This window comes from Apis laboriosa, unplaced genomic scaffold (genome assembly GCF_014066325.1).
Source record: "Apis laboriosa isolate Shangri-la unplaced genomic scaffold, ASM1406632v1 scaffold34_cov151, whole genome shotgun sequence".
NCBI classification, from domain to species: domain Eukaryota; kingdom Metazoa; phylum Arthropoda; class Insecta; order Hymenoptera; family Apidae; genus Apis; species Apis laboriosa.
In genome coordinates, this window is record NW_025222928.1 from 3,053,194 (window position 1) to 3,069,880 (window position 16,687).

The 16,687-nt window shown below is 35.9% G+C and overlaps 1 protein-coding gene across 3 annotated transcripts in view; it reads right to left on the bottom strand.

The window, feature by feature from the left end:
- Positions 1-16,575, bottom strand: part of LOC122714774 (homeobox protein SIX1) — a 33,424-nt gene extending 16,849 nt beyond the window's left edge. For all 3 annotated transcript variants that reach the window (XR_006346712.1, XM_043936429.1, XM_043936428.1), the window contains exons 1-3: positions 14,818-16,575; positions 12,032-12,293; positions 10,391-10,625 (exon numbers count right to left, since the gene is read on the bottom strand). Coding sequence is in view for 2 of the 3 variants with exons in the window: in XM_043936429.1 (XP_043792364.1) it covers positions 10,391-10,625; positions 12,032-12,293; positions 14,818-15,105 (785 nt within the window). In the remaining variant the exon portion in view is untranslated. The remainder of the gene's footprint in view (positions 1-10,390; positions 10,626-12,031; positions 12,294-14,817) is intronic.
- Positions 16,576-16,687: the final 112 nt, after the last annotated feature.

Below are 16,687 nucleotides of genomic sequence, written 5' to 3' on the forward strand. Positions count from 1 at the left end.
TGAACGAAATAAGGCGAGATTATTATTCTCGTTGATCATTATCGGTTACGCTAAAAGGAGAAATCTTAACTGTTATTAATCAAAATGTTGACAAAGTTATACAATTAATACTTTAATACTTAGGTTTATAATGATTATATTACATATAAAGTTCCTTATTATTAATAAAATATCTTGTTATCGATTTACCTATCGAAATTATTTGAGGTTAGAAATAGTCTACTATGAATATCTATATTTTCAATATAAATTACTATATCGAAGTCACTATTATAATCGATAATTGACGTATTATGAACATATTTTTGAATATAATTATTGGTTAATTACTTTGATAATTATTTTAAGCGATAAAATTGACGAAAAAAAGTTTCTCTTGTAAATAGAAAAAGACTATCACCTGTTTGCCTTTTTTTCACGTATATTTCTCCTCACGATCCAATAAAATCGCGGTTTCACGAATGTGTCGCGATTCAACGACACAACAAAGTCATCGAAGAACTCGATTACGGACCTCGTGATTCATCCGGTCGCAGCGAGAGATGAGCGAGTATTAGCGTACGAGAAAGAGAAAGAGAGAGAGAGAGAGAGAGAGAGAGAGAGAGAGAGAGAGAGAGAGAGAGAGAGAATAGGGCGAGGTCTTCGACTTTGATGGAAGTCGATCGGTATCGAAGCTCGACATCGACTTTGATGGAAATCGATCACGATCGTCGACGTGTCGAGGAGTCGCGGTGTCGACCCACGCTACTGGCTGCGGCCAGCAGCCAGACAGGCCTATAACAGGCGACGATTCATCATCAACGTTGTCCTTCGACTATGGACGTGGATCCAAAGTCTTTTAGGATCGAGCCTTTATATCGACATTTATGGAAAAAATATTGCTACTTCTATCTTCTCTTTCTTTTTCCAGTTTAACTTGCTAATTGGATGGTTTCTAACGAAAAATTTAATACGATGGAAAAGCTAAGAAGGATCTTTCAATTTCTAGGGATCCCTAGATTCAAAACTGATAGAAGAATTAATTTCCTCTGATTAAAGAAGCTAATTTGAATGGATTTGAGTGGATTGTGAACGAGAATGAGAATATTTTATAATGTTACATATCGGCTTCAATAAACTTTATCGATAATATATCTTATTACGAAATATTCTTTAATACAAAATACGATTTCCGAAGTGAACTGAATAAATCGAGTTTGACGATCGTGGCAGGCGCCATTTCCACGTTTGGAGACGCACAAAAGGCGCGGTAAAGTAGCGCCACCCTCTTTGTCACCATGAGGTCCCCAGTTTTCAGAAAGAGTCAATATTGGCGCAGCCACCCCCGTCCAACCCTTACCCAACGGACTATTCGTGTCCCCTTCCGAAACGCCCTTTTCTCGACACCGACTCCATTCCCTTTTTTCCCCCATCTGTCCTCCTCCACATCCGGGAAGTGGCATCCACCCTTCCAGAAACCCACCAACGCCATATACACCCCCTCAATCGGCGTCCACTTCAATCTGATGCGCTTCCATTTTCCACTTACGTGACAACACTCGATGGAACGATTTAATTAAGTCTGAATAACGGACATTTAATACTTTTTTTTTTTTTTTTTTTTTTCCTAAGTTTTTTAGGGATAGTATGTATATATTTAATTTCGAAGGATAATGATCTATGACGCGTATCGTGAATTAGGAAGTATGTCATGATGCTATCTATATATAAATCTATAACATAGATTTATTTGGTAATTGATTGGGTAAATTTAAAAAATTATCTCAAAAATGTTATTAAAATATGTATAGTAATAATTTTAAAGCAGATAATATTAAAGTTAATGATTTGATACTTATAAATAGATAAATAGATAGAACTATTTATAAGATCAGATCTCATAATCAAATTTTCGGTCGATCATTTATTCGAGTTGAGATCAATATTTTGTAATATTTCTCTTTTTCAAATTGCACGATTTATAATACAGTGATATTCAAGAATTCCCAATACCTTACGAATAAAAGTTGACTCGTGGAAGCGTCGGAAAATTTCTCAAAGAAGACTGCCAAGATTTACACAAGGAAGACCAGCAAACAGAGACGAACAACGAACTACCTAAGGGACCATCAGTTTCCTAAGTAGCTTTACCAACAATTTTACTAATAGATCCAAGTCAAAAAACGTGCCTACAATCCCATTTTATCCTCCCATTTTTCATCATCTGTGTTAACATTCGTTTAACAAATAACTAATCAATTATTGAAGATTAAAATTAAATCTACTGTGTTAAGAGAATCGATTAACTGTAAAGTTAAACTATGATTTTGAATCGAACGCTATCGGTTAAATTTAATTCTTAGAAAAAAAATTACTAAAACCACACACGTCGATATCGATAGAATAAAATTTGACAAACAAACATACGTCCATCCATTTGTTGAGATAATCTAATTTAAAAGTCCAAATATGTAGATAATTTGATGGGATAGAAGAAATAGTAAAATGCTATCGTATTTATCCGTCGCGAGAAACGGTTCAAACATTTCGAGGAAAGAATGCCGTGAAGAAATTCCTCGAATCGTTTCCTTTCGAATCGTTTAATCGCGATATTATCTCTCTTTTGATTATATAGTTTATATTAAATTCCGTAAGTATTATTTTCTTTTTAACATGTTTCTTTCCTTAAGAGATAATATTTTAATTTATTATAATCCTTCGTGGATGAGACTATTGTATTGATATAAAATATAAATATATTTTGAAGGTATATAGGATCTTTGCAAATTGCATAGAATCCAATAAGATCAAAAAGAAGAAGATTTAAGAAAGATTTTTAATTCTATGTAATTGTTACATGTAACAAAACAGAATCATAATATCTACTGTTTATAATGTAATTGTTATACCGTAATTGGATACGAGAATCGCGAAAATGAAAAATGAGAGAGAAAATGTAGGGCTGACTATTGTTACAAAGATCAATCGTAATCGAGTGAAAGAATAATACAAGAACATCTCGAATTCCTGATAGAATACTTATGAAAGAATGTCTGTCGGAGCGGCCGCAAATAGAACGAGAAATCGGTTATCGGAAATCAATGTAATCAAGAACAATTAAAGATGCAAATTATAAGACTCGAACTATCTCTAAAATTATGTAAAAGTATTATCAAAATGACCTATAGTTTAAAAAATTATCGTCGATCGAGCTGTTAAAAGAATCCAGACCGATCTTCGTATAAAATTTCCAAAGCAAATCTGCAAGATGGACGAGAATGGAAAAGAGAGATCGATGAATATTGGATTTTGCTGACGGGAATTTTAAGCAAAAATTATGCAAGAAACAAGAAGAGTTGAATTTTCGAACAATCGATAGACGTTCCTCCGATTCTCCAGCTTTCCAATTTTTTTAAAGAAATGGAAGAATGGATGGATATATTTAGAAGAAGAATGATAATCAGTCCTTCGAGTTATTAAAAAAATTCAATAAATTTTGTAAAGAAGATCATTTCCACAGAATATGATGGATAAATATCGAAGAAGAAGCAACCGATCCTCCATTTTCCCGATTATTCCTTCCTTTCCGAGCCAGCCCTCGATTTATCGTCGGACGAAGAAGAGGGTGTGCTGACAGTGGCGCAACGAGGGTGAGGCAAGAGTGAGTTTGTGCTGGCCTGGGGTACATTAGCAATGTTTTGTTGACACTGGAGAACAACGACAGAGCCCATTACTAGGCTCCAACCCCAACGAACTGTGCAGTCACCACTTCTCTCTTCGATCCATCCACACGAGAAACCCGTAGTCCACGCGAGAGTTGTAGAAAAATGGATTAATGGTTAACCTTAGCGTTTCGATATTCATGTCATGGAAGACGTTTTTATAATGTATTATCAAGATTATTAAGTTAATTATTAACCCTCGATTTTTCGTGTCGAAAATGATTTCGCGCATATATATAACGAATATTATCTTGCTAAAATGATTTTACTGATTATACACTTTCTAATAAAGAAATAAGGAGCTAAGGAATCTATTCACAGATCGATGCTGCGCATTTATTAATTGGAGATTACGAAATCTAACATAATAAATAAATAATTGTCGCATGAAACGCCGCGCCTTGAGAGTCGGTTTCTCGAGCGAAAAGGATTAACATTTCCTGGATATATTTTTAACTCTCTGTCCGTTTAATCTCGAATCTATTTTTTTTTTCTGATAATTTTGTCAAACCTATTGTTAAACCTGATTGTTAAAAACTATCTACGAACTAGAATATAATAAAGTTAAAAAAAAAAAAATATTGCGTTTGTTACAGTGTTCGTTAATTAAAAAAAAAAAAAAAAGGAATACTATGAAACGAAATTAAAATCCTTATCGAGTAAATTTATATTTGTTGAGTTATGATGTTATCCGTGTCGAGGAACGATATCATAAAATATCCGATCTGTTTCGGTTAAACTCACAATCGAAGATCTTGCCCATTCCTCTATTTATTCATCGATATAATTCTTCTGTAGCGGTAACGAAAACGAGGCTAAACGTTTAAACGGAAGAGGCAAAACGTCTGGACGGCACGTAGGAGAGGTCTGCCCCTTCCGGCTTTATTTATTTTCGGCGGAGCAATGTTGTTGTTCTTAACCCTTCGGCCGAGGCGAACGGGTTACGATGCCCGGCATTTTCGAAGATTAGAACGCGTTTAAAAGAGAAACAGTTCACTTCCACTTCGGCGGGATATTAGTCAAGGCGTCCATATAATATAACGTCACTTTTAATCTGTTAATCGGGTCAGTTTCTCAATTATAAAAATTTTCTTCGTGTCACGGATTAAAAATTAACCCCCGGTTGCTACTGCATATTTGAGAAGTAAAAATCTGATTCGGATTTGATAGAAGAAACTATTTTGATTTTTATCGAATATGTCGAAGTACAAGAGATTTATACTTCTGTATGAATAAATCATTACGACGATAATAATTCGAAATAATTAAATTTTGTTTGTCTGGATTTGATATGTGGAAGAAACTATTTTGATTTTTATCGAATATATCGAAGTACAAGTAGAAGAAACTATTTTGATTTTTATCGAATATATCGAAATACAAGAGATTTCTATATAAAATAAATCATTACGGCGATAATAATTCGAGATAATTAGCTGGAATTTTGTTTTCTCGCGAGAAAAATAATTTTAACTTTTATTATTATTCTTCTTTCGTTTTTGCGATCGATTTCGATTAAAAATTGAAAGACTAAAATAATTTCGATGGATATGTCGAATTGATGTTCATAACGATTAATATTGGTGAAATAAGATAAAAATTTCGAGAATATATCTAAATATATGGATGTATACATAAGTTCCAAATAACATGGGTGATATAGAGATTAAACGTGTCTTTCCTGGTCGAGCTGTATTTATAATGCAGGATTGCGTTTGCAAGGAAGAAAAAACATTGTCACGGCACGTGCGGAGAAGAGAAGTTTATTTTTGTCCACTTGAAATGAGGAGTATAATGCATCGAAGAGACGCCAGGCCCCGAATCTCTCAACGAGACTGTTTTATGCCCAAGAAGAAGACTCGAATATATTTCAAGAGTCGTTAATGACAATTTATTGTAGCAACTACAATAACGAATAGAACACACACGCGTCTGTGTGTGATAATCTATTTTTTTTTTAGAATGTAATAAAGACGAATCTACTGTGAAAAACAGGAAGATTGTGTGCTTTAAAACGATTGATGCGCTAATAATAATACGATTGACTATTCGCTTCTCTTTTCCCTTTTTTTTTTTCCCCCCTAATAATCTAACGATTATTGATTTCTCGTAAATATTAATAAAAAAGCACAAATAAAAGAACGAAATAAAAATTTAGAATATACGATATAAAATATGTATATATAAATGTATATTTGAAACGATAAACGCGTAATCGATACGACGACCGTGTTATTTGTACGAGCGCCGATACGCGACTGCCGAAATTCGACATTCCCCCACTCTACTAATTTCTAAGCAGTACCGTAACGAACGTTTATACGTAAATTGTAGACGTATACAATTACTCGAAATTGATCGAATAATCGAACATTACATATTTTCAGGGTCTCGAATAATAATTATTTATTAATAAATTTATTAATAATATAAATATAAATTTTATTTTATTTTAAAATTCTAATATTTATTTAAAAAAATATATATATATTTTCGAATAAAAATGTTTACGATGATAAAGAGTTGATAAGAGTGGAGCGTACTTCCTTTTCGATTCTTCGACAAACTCGATTGGGCCCTCGACAAGCTGATGTAAATTAAAGTTGGATCACGCGTGCAGGGGCGGAACCGTTGGCGGTATCGCGGTCCCCACGAGACTGGGGCGTCTCGTGGGCGTCGGTGTCGGGCAAAAAACGTCAAACTCCAGGATGCACACGGTGTACATTCTCCCCTGGGGAACTCTTATCGAACGATTTAACCGGCTCGTTTACACGTGATCCATACATATAAACGTATAAACGAAGAACAGACGATTTATTCAAAAGATTCGCGTGACTTCTACTTCGCAAGGCAATAACCTTCGACAACTTCATTCTACCGCAAATTTGTGCTATTTTCCAAGTTGCAATTGTGCTTAAAATACGCGACTCTGAGAATGCATTGACTAGGGATATTTTAGCTTCTAGATACATTTGTTAATTTTAAATGAAATAAACATAATTATTACAACGAAATGTACATACGATATGACGTTGAATATAATACAAAACAGTAAAATAAAAAGCTATATATTACTAAATAAAAAGCAGAGATGCATAAAATTTTAATTTATTAATTGCAAACGATGTAAAGAGCGGATCAACTATAATAGCTACGAATAAATATTATTCAAGCATTTTAAAATTACTTAAAGTAATTTTTAACTACTTATCTTTTCAACGCGTCCAATTTTTTAGCGTGTTAACCATAACCAAAACATTTGGTAACATTTCAATTCCCGAAAGAGTAACGCGCTATCAATGCTTAGAGAATATTCTGACCACGTGTGTGTCGCGAAAGAAAAAGACATTCGAGAGCGCAGATGGAATTGCGCGGAATAAAAGAGGTGAAGATAACGAGCAGACGGCGCCGTCTGAAATCTCGCGATCAGCATCTTTTTCTCTTATCGTCCCTTTGCGTTCCTACGATCTGCGCGCACGTTCGGTTACCGGACACCGGTCACAGACAACGTAGCCAACGTTTTTCTGCTGATCGACAGAAACGAGAAGAAAAACGAGAACGAAAGAGAAGAAAGAAAGAAAAACGATGATTGTTCGCACGAGAACAAGACCAACGAATGTTTTTATAGATATATCTCCCTCCCCTCCCCCCCCCCTTCTCCCGTAACGGAATGCGATCTTTGTCCAGTTTCGCGATAGTGAACCGTCATCTTGTGCAGGGTAGCCAACTATCTAATAAAGAGACTAGAAGGTAGCGCGAAACATAAACAAGCGGTACCAGATTGCGCCGCTTAGACAAGCAATTCTTATCGCTACGCACCGTTGCGCGCCTCGTCCTTTCCTCCACTCTCCCTTCCTTCACCTTTTTCTAACGTCATCCAATTTCGGTGTGAGCACGTGTGACTCATTAATTCCCCGAAATGTCCTAGCTCCGTGCTCGTATTTTCGTTTCGGTCGAATTTATCGTCGAGTCTCTATCATCAAGGTTACATTCCAATTATTGGAACCGTGATGAATTAAACACGTTGAAAGGATTTGAAAAAATCCTCTAAGCTACTTTTGGTAAAAAAAAAAAAAAAAAAAAAAAAAAAATGATTTAGCCATCCGTAGATTGAAATCTAATCTCGCAATAACGTTATGAATCATACAGATAGATAACATATAACGCAACGGCATCAAAAAATTTATCCTTGAAATATGTTATAACCGTGGTTCGGTTAATGGAAGAAGAAAAAGGATCGTTCGATGAACCGCTATCTTCTTCGTTGTTTAAATCATAAAAGCACTCTATTAATTGACCCATCCAAGCAATCAAACGGATCCTTTCTCTGTATCGTTCAAAGAATCACCGCCTACATATCTAGACACGGATTTTATTAAGGTTGAATAAAAATTATGTTATCTACAGGGTATAACCTCGATATGAAAAGCGCAACAATGAACCATTTCAACTCGATATTCCATCGAATATCGGGGTGTGCAACGAATTACTGATAGGGGGAAGGTACAGGAGGGTGATATGGATGCTTTGTAGGATTTCCTGTAATTAATATGCCGCGAATGATGCCATGCGTATCCACGATACCCCCAAAGCCATCGGATAGGACTATAGGATCCACCACCGCTTGTCTGTCTCTCTCTTTCTTACCCCCACCAACTTTCCCCCTCGCGCTAACCTCTCTCTCTCTCTCTACCTTTCTGTTTCTCTCCGAGTCCTTCTTCGTTCATGGGAATACACAGAAGCCATAAGAAATTCGATACGTTCCCCGTGGCGTGACACGGCTGTGTACTGGACTGGGCCTCGCCACGGTGGTGCTTCCCACTTCCTCCCTCGCGAAATTCTCGTCGAGGAGAAACGCCGTCTATCCTGGCCACGATTCGCATCGATGGATTCGCACCGAAATCAAGGGAACAAGAACTGGTTTTTTATTTTATTTTCTTTTTCCCCGTGTTATTTATGACGCACGATGATCGTCCGTTTCGACGATTCTTGAATTACGCTCACTATTAATCATCGCATTGAATCTTCTATATACGAATCGGAAGCAGATGATTTTTTGCTCTAATAGATTCATCTATTATTTTTTTCGATATTCCCATACTGATTACGCGCGTGTAAACATTGATGTATAATACTGTATCGCAATTATGAAAATGAATAACAATAGAGTTTCGAATTGGTTAAACAATATAATTTTGTTATCACAAGATTTTAATTTCCGCACGTTCAGAAGATGTAAAAAGAATAAATAAATAAATAAAAAAAAATGGATAAAATAAAGAAATAAATTTAATATGAAACTTGAATATCATAAAATTAGAGAATGCGGTATCCTACTATAATATTGTAGGATTAATCGGGAGGAATAATATTACTAGATTCGTGTTATCCATTCCAATACGAAATAGAGAATCATGATATATAAGTATTATATTGATTACATTCGGTGAATATAAAAAATGAACGTAGATTATTACACGATTTCAAAGGAGATATTATAACGGTATCTAAATTGTTCCGAGTAGTCGAGAATTTTAACTCTTTCCGCTCGAGAGCAAAATGGCAGTAACGAGGATCCGACGATTAAGCGGTTCGACAGATCGTGTTACGTCTCGAACAAGGTGTTCATTTCGGATCGAAAATTACAGAGTTCCAACATTGAGGTAAAACGGAAAAAGTTAACGTCCATATAATTAAATTCGAGGACGATTTAGAAGCAACAACGTAACAACATAACCTCTACGTTATTTCTTTCTTACTTTCGATAGATAACGATGTAACATGTCGTTCCATGTAAATTACGAAAATGTAGAGGTTAAGATCTGATAAAAAGCGAATCACACGACACAAGTGAAATACATCGCTAACGTTACGTAGTTATGAGGCCGTCTTCGAGTTTGTTCGGTCGTTTCTAAAATCGGATATAGAGCAACGACCTTCCAAACAACATGAAACTCCTACGCTTGCGCCCTCCACGAATTCCACGGATATCAACTCGGCCACCGTCATTAACTCCTCGAACAAGGCCATGCGAAAAATATGTATGAAAATGCATACGTATATCCACATCGATATGACGAAGTTATTATTGTAACAACACATGTATCATCATCGACATTTCTCACGTATTTTCTCATCTCTTTCCCACTTTAAAATAAGCAGACGCGTCTGGCATATCGCGATATATGTATATATTTGATTATTAAAAGAAGATTATGTAATGTTCCTCTTTGAAACGTTCGAAGAGAAAAACTCCTTATATTCATAAGGTAATTTACACATTCCACGTGCATAAGTGTAAATTTATCTTAATACCTATAAGTAATACTGTTGCATGAGAAACTGCTTTTAAAATTCCCGCGAAAATAACGCTACATTTAGACCGTTATTACTAATATTAGTGGCTATTATTATTATTATTAGGCCAGGCAAGATGAACAAAGGATATCGGATATTTCATCAGCAATAAAGACAATGTACTAAATGTCAACGCTCTAAATGACTTTGATCTTTCGAACAAAGATCAAAAATATAGAATGTTATCCAAATAAAAAAATATAATATGTCTGATACGATTTAAAAATATTATATAGATTATATATAATAAGCAATTCCCTTTAACGCAGTATAAATTAAGAAAAAGAAATAATTTTAAAAATATTGAGGAAATATTAAAAAAAGATAAATACCTATGTTCAGCTGCACGATCCCTTTGTCTCCGGTTCTTGAACCAGTTGCTGACTTGCGTAGTAGTGAGTCCCGTGCTTTCTGCCAATTCTCGCTTTTCACGAGGCGAAGGATAAGGATTAGTAGCGTACCAATCCCTCAGAACGCTTCTGGATTTCTCCTTGAAGCAGTAAGACGTCTCCTCGCCATCCCAAATAGTACGGGGCAGAGGAAATTTACGCCGAACGCGATATTTTCCTGTAATTTAAATATTTTTTCTTGTATACAAACATGAAATACTTAAAATTATATTTTTAACTTTAAGCGATTTTAACTTTATCAAAAAAAGGATATTTTATTTAATTTTGTATTTTATATTAAAATCCTATTATATTTCAATTACATAAACATAATTACATTTAAACTGTTGATTATTCTTGTTCACGAATAAAATTACATGTTACTATCGTTAATTAAAATCATTAATTATTAAAAAAATTTTTCAAAATAATAACGCGATTTATACGTCCAAAGACGATAAATCTTCGAATTAGGAGAGGAAATATTTTTAAAACGACGCAACACCGATGCACAAACATCGCGTGTGTTCGATTTTATTTTCGTCGTTCGATCTACAAATATCGTGCATTGTTTTGCATTCTCCTTCAGCTATCAATTGCCATCGATACTCGAGAGAGTAAAAAAATCAAATATATAAATAAAAGTTTATATCGCGAAGGTCTTTTAAAAATACTTTTCTGATGTTTCACTGTAATCATTTTATATAAATAAAATGGAAAAAATGCAAGGAAAACGAAAAGAAAAGAGGAAAGAAACTAACACTGATAAAAATTTTTGCTCTAACTTCTTAAAAGAATCATGGTTATGCGTTAACCCTTTCTTAAAAGTACGTATAGCGAAGTTCTTTTTCAAAGAGCAGCAGGAAATCTTCACACAAACTTCGCGTCACATGAATTTCTTTCTTTGCTCTCTGGTTTTAGCATAAAGACAAAGGAAGAAAGAAAGAAGGATCAAATGACACAAATTGGTTCACAAAAGTAAATGAAAAGATCTAATTAAAATGTCAGCTGGTTAAACTCGCCTTCTTCCCTGTTTACAATGCGCGACGGAAATAAAACTGGCAGGCCTCGGGCGCGAAATTGCGGCGCGATTCTTTTTCCTGCGCGAGATGTTTCCTTTCCGGCGCTATTATGATTGTCAATAAATTAAAGTCGGCGTTGTTACGCCGATTCGTATTTTTAAACTTTCACTATCACCAACACTATGTGAGATTACAGAAAAAAGGAATAAACGTGAAGAATTTGAAAAAATTTTCTCATATATTACGCAAAAAGATAGAGAATATAATACAATTACATAAAATAAATTAAATTATAACACATATTATCAATTTTTTTGGTAAATCTATTTAAGAATTTGAATTTCGTTTTATAGGTTAGATTGGAGAATTGTGAGTTATAATGACCAATGAAATTTAGAGATAGAAATTTCGTAAACAATATGGCGGTTAATATCCGCAATTAATTTATTTTGAAGATAGAAAATTATGTTTTATTTTGAAGGACAATGCATACTAAACACACTTCGTATTTCGAATTATCCAATAAAAATTTGGAATGATTTGAGGAAAATCTTATACTAACCAACTGCACCCAAAGGCCTTCCTCTCAATCTCTCGGCCTCTATGTAATGAGCCTTGAGCCAGAGAGCTTGCAGTTTCTGATGATTGTGCGGACTGAATGTATGACTCTCAAGAATCCTGTACAGTTCCTTGAAGTGGCCCCGATGGAAGGCGACAATCGCCTTAGCTTTCAGCACACTCTCGTGACGATGCAACCTAGTGCACGCCGGCAGGGACCACAGGAACCTGCCAAGCCTCTCCACAGAGCCTGCCTGTTGGAGAACCTGGACAGACGACACCATCGCCTTGAAGACGATAGACAGGGGGGGCACACTGTTAGTCGGCAGAACTCATCCCGATCTCCTCTTATTCTAGTGTATCTTGTATATTTCTCAATCGTAACTATTATTTCATCTCGTATCTATTTTATTCCGCAAAAAGGGTGTTTCTTTTTTTTTTCGATAAAATATTAATAATTTAACATATCAAGAATCAGCAGACGTAATATATTTACATTTATTTATTAAGAAAGATAACACTTCAATAAATTTATGCTAATATTCCCTTTTCACGAGTTTATTCTTCGATGCAACACGACTCGTAATATATAAGCAAAAAAAAAAGAAAAAAAAAACCGAATTTTTATTACGCGTAAGCATTAAATTGAGAAAAACTGAGAAAAATTAAGAAAAAATATAAATATCGAGGAAAAATTATTATGCTATTACATATAATGAAATCAATGCTTGATTGCTTATTACAAGCAACTTATCGAAAACGATCATCCATTAAATGAGACGATGGTACGAGTCTTGTGCACCTGCCTCGATTATTTCTTCATTCGCGTCGCCGGGTGCCACTAGTTTCTACACTTCTGACGAACGATTAATCACAATGTGTGCAAGAAATCCGGTCATATAATGAGAAACGAGTCGCGATGAAAGCCTAAGAGAAATGGCCGACACAGAGATCGCGATCGGACTTTAACGACGGTATACGGAAGTTTTCGATTGGTCGACGACAAATCAAACCGACATACCGAGGCGTGCTAGCTAAACCGTTAAACGATTTCAGTCTGTCTCGTTCCATCCACCATTCTGCCGCGAACTCGAGAATCGATTTGTCTTCGCGCGAGAACTTGAAGCACGCAACAGACGGTAGCACAAGAAACTACCGGCACCACCCGGCTAACGGCAAAATATCGATAGATCGTTCTTTCTCGAACGAGTTGATTCGCCGATTACTTCGTATGATACAAGACAACTAGCGCCCACGTCTCACGGCATTTTCACGAATTACTGGTAACCATAGTGACGATAAAATACCATCTGGCGGATGTCACGCATAATTACTATTATTATTTCCAGTACGCTTTTTTAACGATTAATTTAAATTTTAAATTCAAAATTACAAATTTTAAATTGATTGATCGTTTAATCACGGTAAATGTTTCACGCACGGAATGCTTTTAATCAAAACGATAAGCTTAAATTATATTGAAAGACGCGATCGTTAATATTTAACTTTTTTTTAAATTTCTTTTTATTATGGCGCGGGCGTAATTAATCAATTAAACAATTCTATTCTTAACAAACAATTCGGTCGTTTATCGAAAACACAAAACGCTATCGTAAATTAGAATATCCATGTGACGTGGGCAAGGAGTTAAACGTCTAGCCGTATATGTAAGGCAAATGGGAAAAGTGTGCAAATGTTAACGTTCCTCGCACATTTCTAATGTACTATTGATTTTTGTATATGTCTATAATTTTATACATTTTTTTTAATGTACAGAGAAACAATTGTTTTAACACATTTATTATTATACAATTGTATTTATATGATACGTCAATAACGAATCATTTTTTTTATTTTCTTTTCTTGATTTTTAATCTTCGTCCATTATACAAATTATTATACAAAATCAGAATCTCGAACTATTGCTTCGAATAAAACATTCGAGATGTGTAACTAATGAATTCCATCATGTACACGTGGGCTATTCGATGTGAGAAGAGCGTAAACGTCGCACACAAAACAATTTATGGTTGGTAAAATCGTATGAACTCCATTAGATGTGACATGCAAGTGAATCTTGGCGCGCGGTGTTGTACAATATTGTATTCGCGGAAAAATAGAAAATTTCAGGGAGAGTTTCATCACCGCAAAGTGCATAAATAATAGCCAAGAAGTTAAATAATATATCGCGAATAATTTTATTATAAGAATTTGGTCCTTAAACGATAATTTATGGATGTTGATCCGCGTAATTGAAAATCTGCATATAAATTTTTTAATTTCTATGATCTTAACATTTTACTCCTGACCAAAAGTTCCGATTACGTATGTCTTATTAGTTCTTACATAAATGAAATAAATTAATAAGAAAATAAAAAAAAATAAATTTATTAAAAATAATAATACGAAGGAGATAATATTTTTATATTATTTATTAATTAAATGAAAAATAAAATATAAATCATTTATATATCATATATCATTTATAATGTCTCGATTGCAAAAAATATAGTGACTTTTTATGATGCACGATGTTACTGTCACAATCGACTGACATGAAATTTATACATAATGGATATTATTTAAATTATATTACTCGCAAATCAATATTTTAATATTGTCCAAATAAATAGGAATAAAGTAAATTATAAGAAAATTGTATCTAGCATCTTTCCGTCGGACACTCGTCGCCCAACACCGCGCGACCGGAATTGATTTTATCGATCAACAACGCGTTAAAACAAGCTCAAATTTCAAATTTCCACTCGAATAATATTTTTTAAAGCTTACCTCACAAACACAGGCGACTTGTTCCTGCGTAAATCCGAAGCTGGGAAGCTGTCCATTACTACCGCTACCGCCGCCGGCAGAGCTCGCAGGACTGTCTTGGGGGCTATAACTCGCTGGTCCCGTTCCAGGACCGTAGGTAGTTGCTTCAACGGGTCCGGCAGTATGTCCCGTGAGTGGTGTCGGTGTCCCTTGTGGACTATAATCACCGGTCGAGCCCAAAACATCTGTACCACCAGAAGAAGGTCCCATTGCACCTCCGTTTCCGGTGGTTCCTCCGTAGGCCATCATCGCATCATCTCCGGGGCCCACGGCGACCCCTTGTACACCGTTCCCTCCACCCTCCACCGTGGACCACTTTTCTTCCGTGCACTTCGTTTCACTCACTATTTTCTTATTCTTTTTTCGTTTTCCTTACCACGCGATAGAATTATATTTTTTATTAACCACTTGTAAAAAATCCGCGGCCCACTGGTCGTTTAGCCGACGGATGAAGCTTGATTCTTTTGAGAATCGTTCCGACGGCGGATATTCAGCTGCGTACGAGCCACCGGCGGTAATGAATTTATCAACGATCTTCATACCTTTCGATAGTCATCCACGATGCTCTTTCACATATAATTTTCTGCGAGGCATCTTTCTCTTGGTGCGTTTTCACCGTAGTCGAATCAATGAACGAACACGTTGTTCGCTAGTGTCCAGATATATAGTTGGAAAAACTATATTGTTATAGAGATTTTCTCTTTCGATCAGACAAAATTGACGCGTAGTCAATGAAATAAAGTGGTCGTGTACTTTTGAGCACAGAGAGAAAGCAGAGAGTTGAAGAGTTTATAACAGCAACACAAAGGAAGAACGCGCCACACTTGTGACGGTATAAACGCGTCAGAATATGCAGGAAGGGGATATTTTTAGTCTACTGCTGGTAGACTTGCTGCAAGCTCGGCTGCCGACGAATTCCAACGAGACGTTTCTCGTGTTACGAGAGTAAAAGAAAGGATACACTCCGTGGAATAATAAAATCTCACACTCCAGCTGCAGGTTATTCTCTAATCTGCTTTCAGAGGCTGATATGTAACCAGCAGCCAGTGGGTCGATTCACTGTCTCTCTCTTTCTCTTTCTCTGGCACGTTTATCTTTTTCTATAGTTTCCTCATCTCGCGTGTGTTGCGCGATTATCTTGCGTTACTGCCTCCGACTAGATCCGATTATGGCAAGTTTCTCTTAGAGCGCCAGGTGCGCCCTCCTTCAAGATTATCCTCCCTCTTTTCCCTTCGACTTCGCGTCTTTTCTATCTCTTCGTGGCAGGTTGCACCGTGAAATCCACGGGCTCGTGTTTCCGCGGGCCGTGGTAGGTGTGTATTTATAGGCGCTTAGTATACTCGCGTACGAACGCGCACTGGCTATTATTAGGAGCGTGTTAAATAGTCCGTTTCTGTCCTCCTCTATCTTTTTCGATTCTTCTTTTTATCAAATCTCGAATGAAACAATTTTTCAAACTATTGTCGTCGAATCTTTGAGAACAGATTATCGAAAAGCACGCGACACAATCGATACACTTACAAAAACGATTCGAAAAACGCACTGTTTATATCGCACTCCTAACACTACCGGCGAAAGAAAACACGCGATGCGATGAACATAACCAATAAATATCAACGATCACGCGCGACGACACGATGATCAAAGTATATCAAAACTCGTAACATCGAAGACAATTCAAAGAATGATAACGAAACGTCAGATTTACACACTCCCTCTCTCTTTCTCTCTCTCTCTCTTGTGACCGGTCGAAAAAGAGACGTTCTCCTACGCACGCACCAGAAGGGACTGCCGCTCCGGCGTGTTCCGAGACCGAGCCACTCTGTCATGC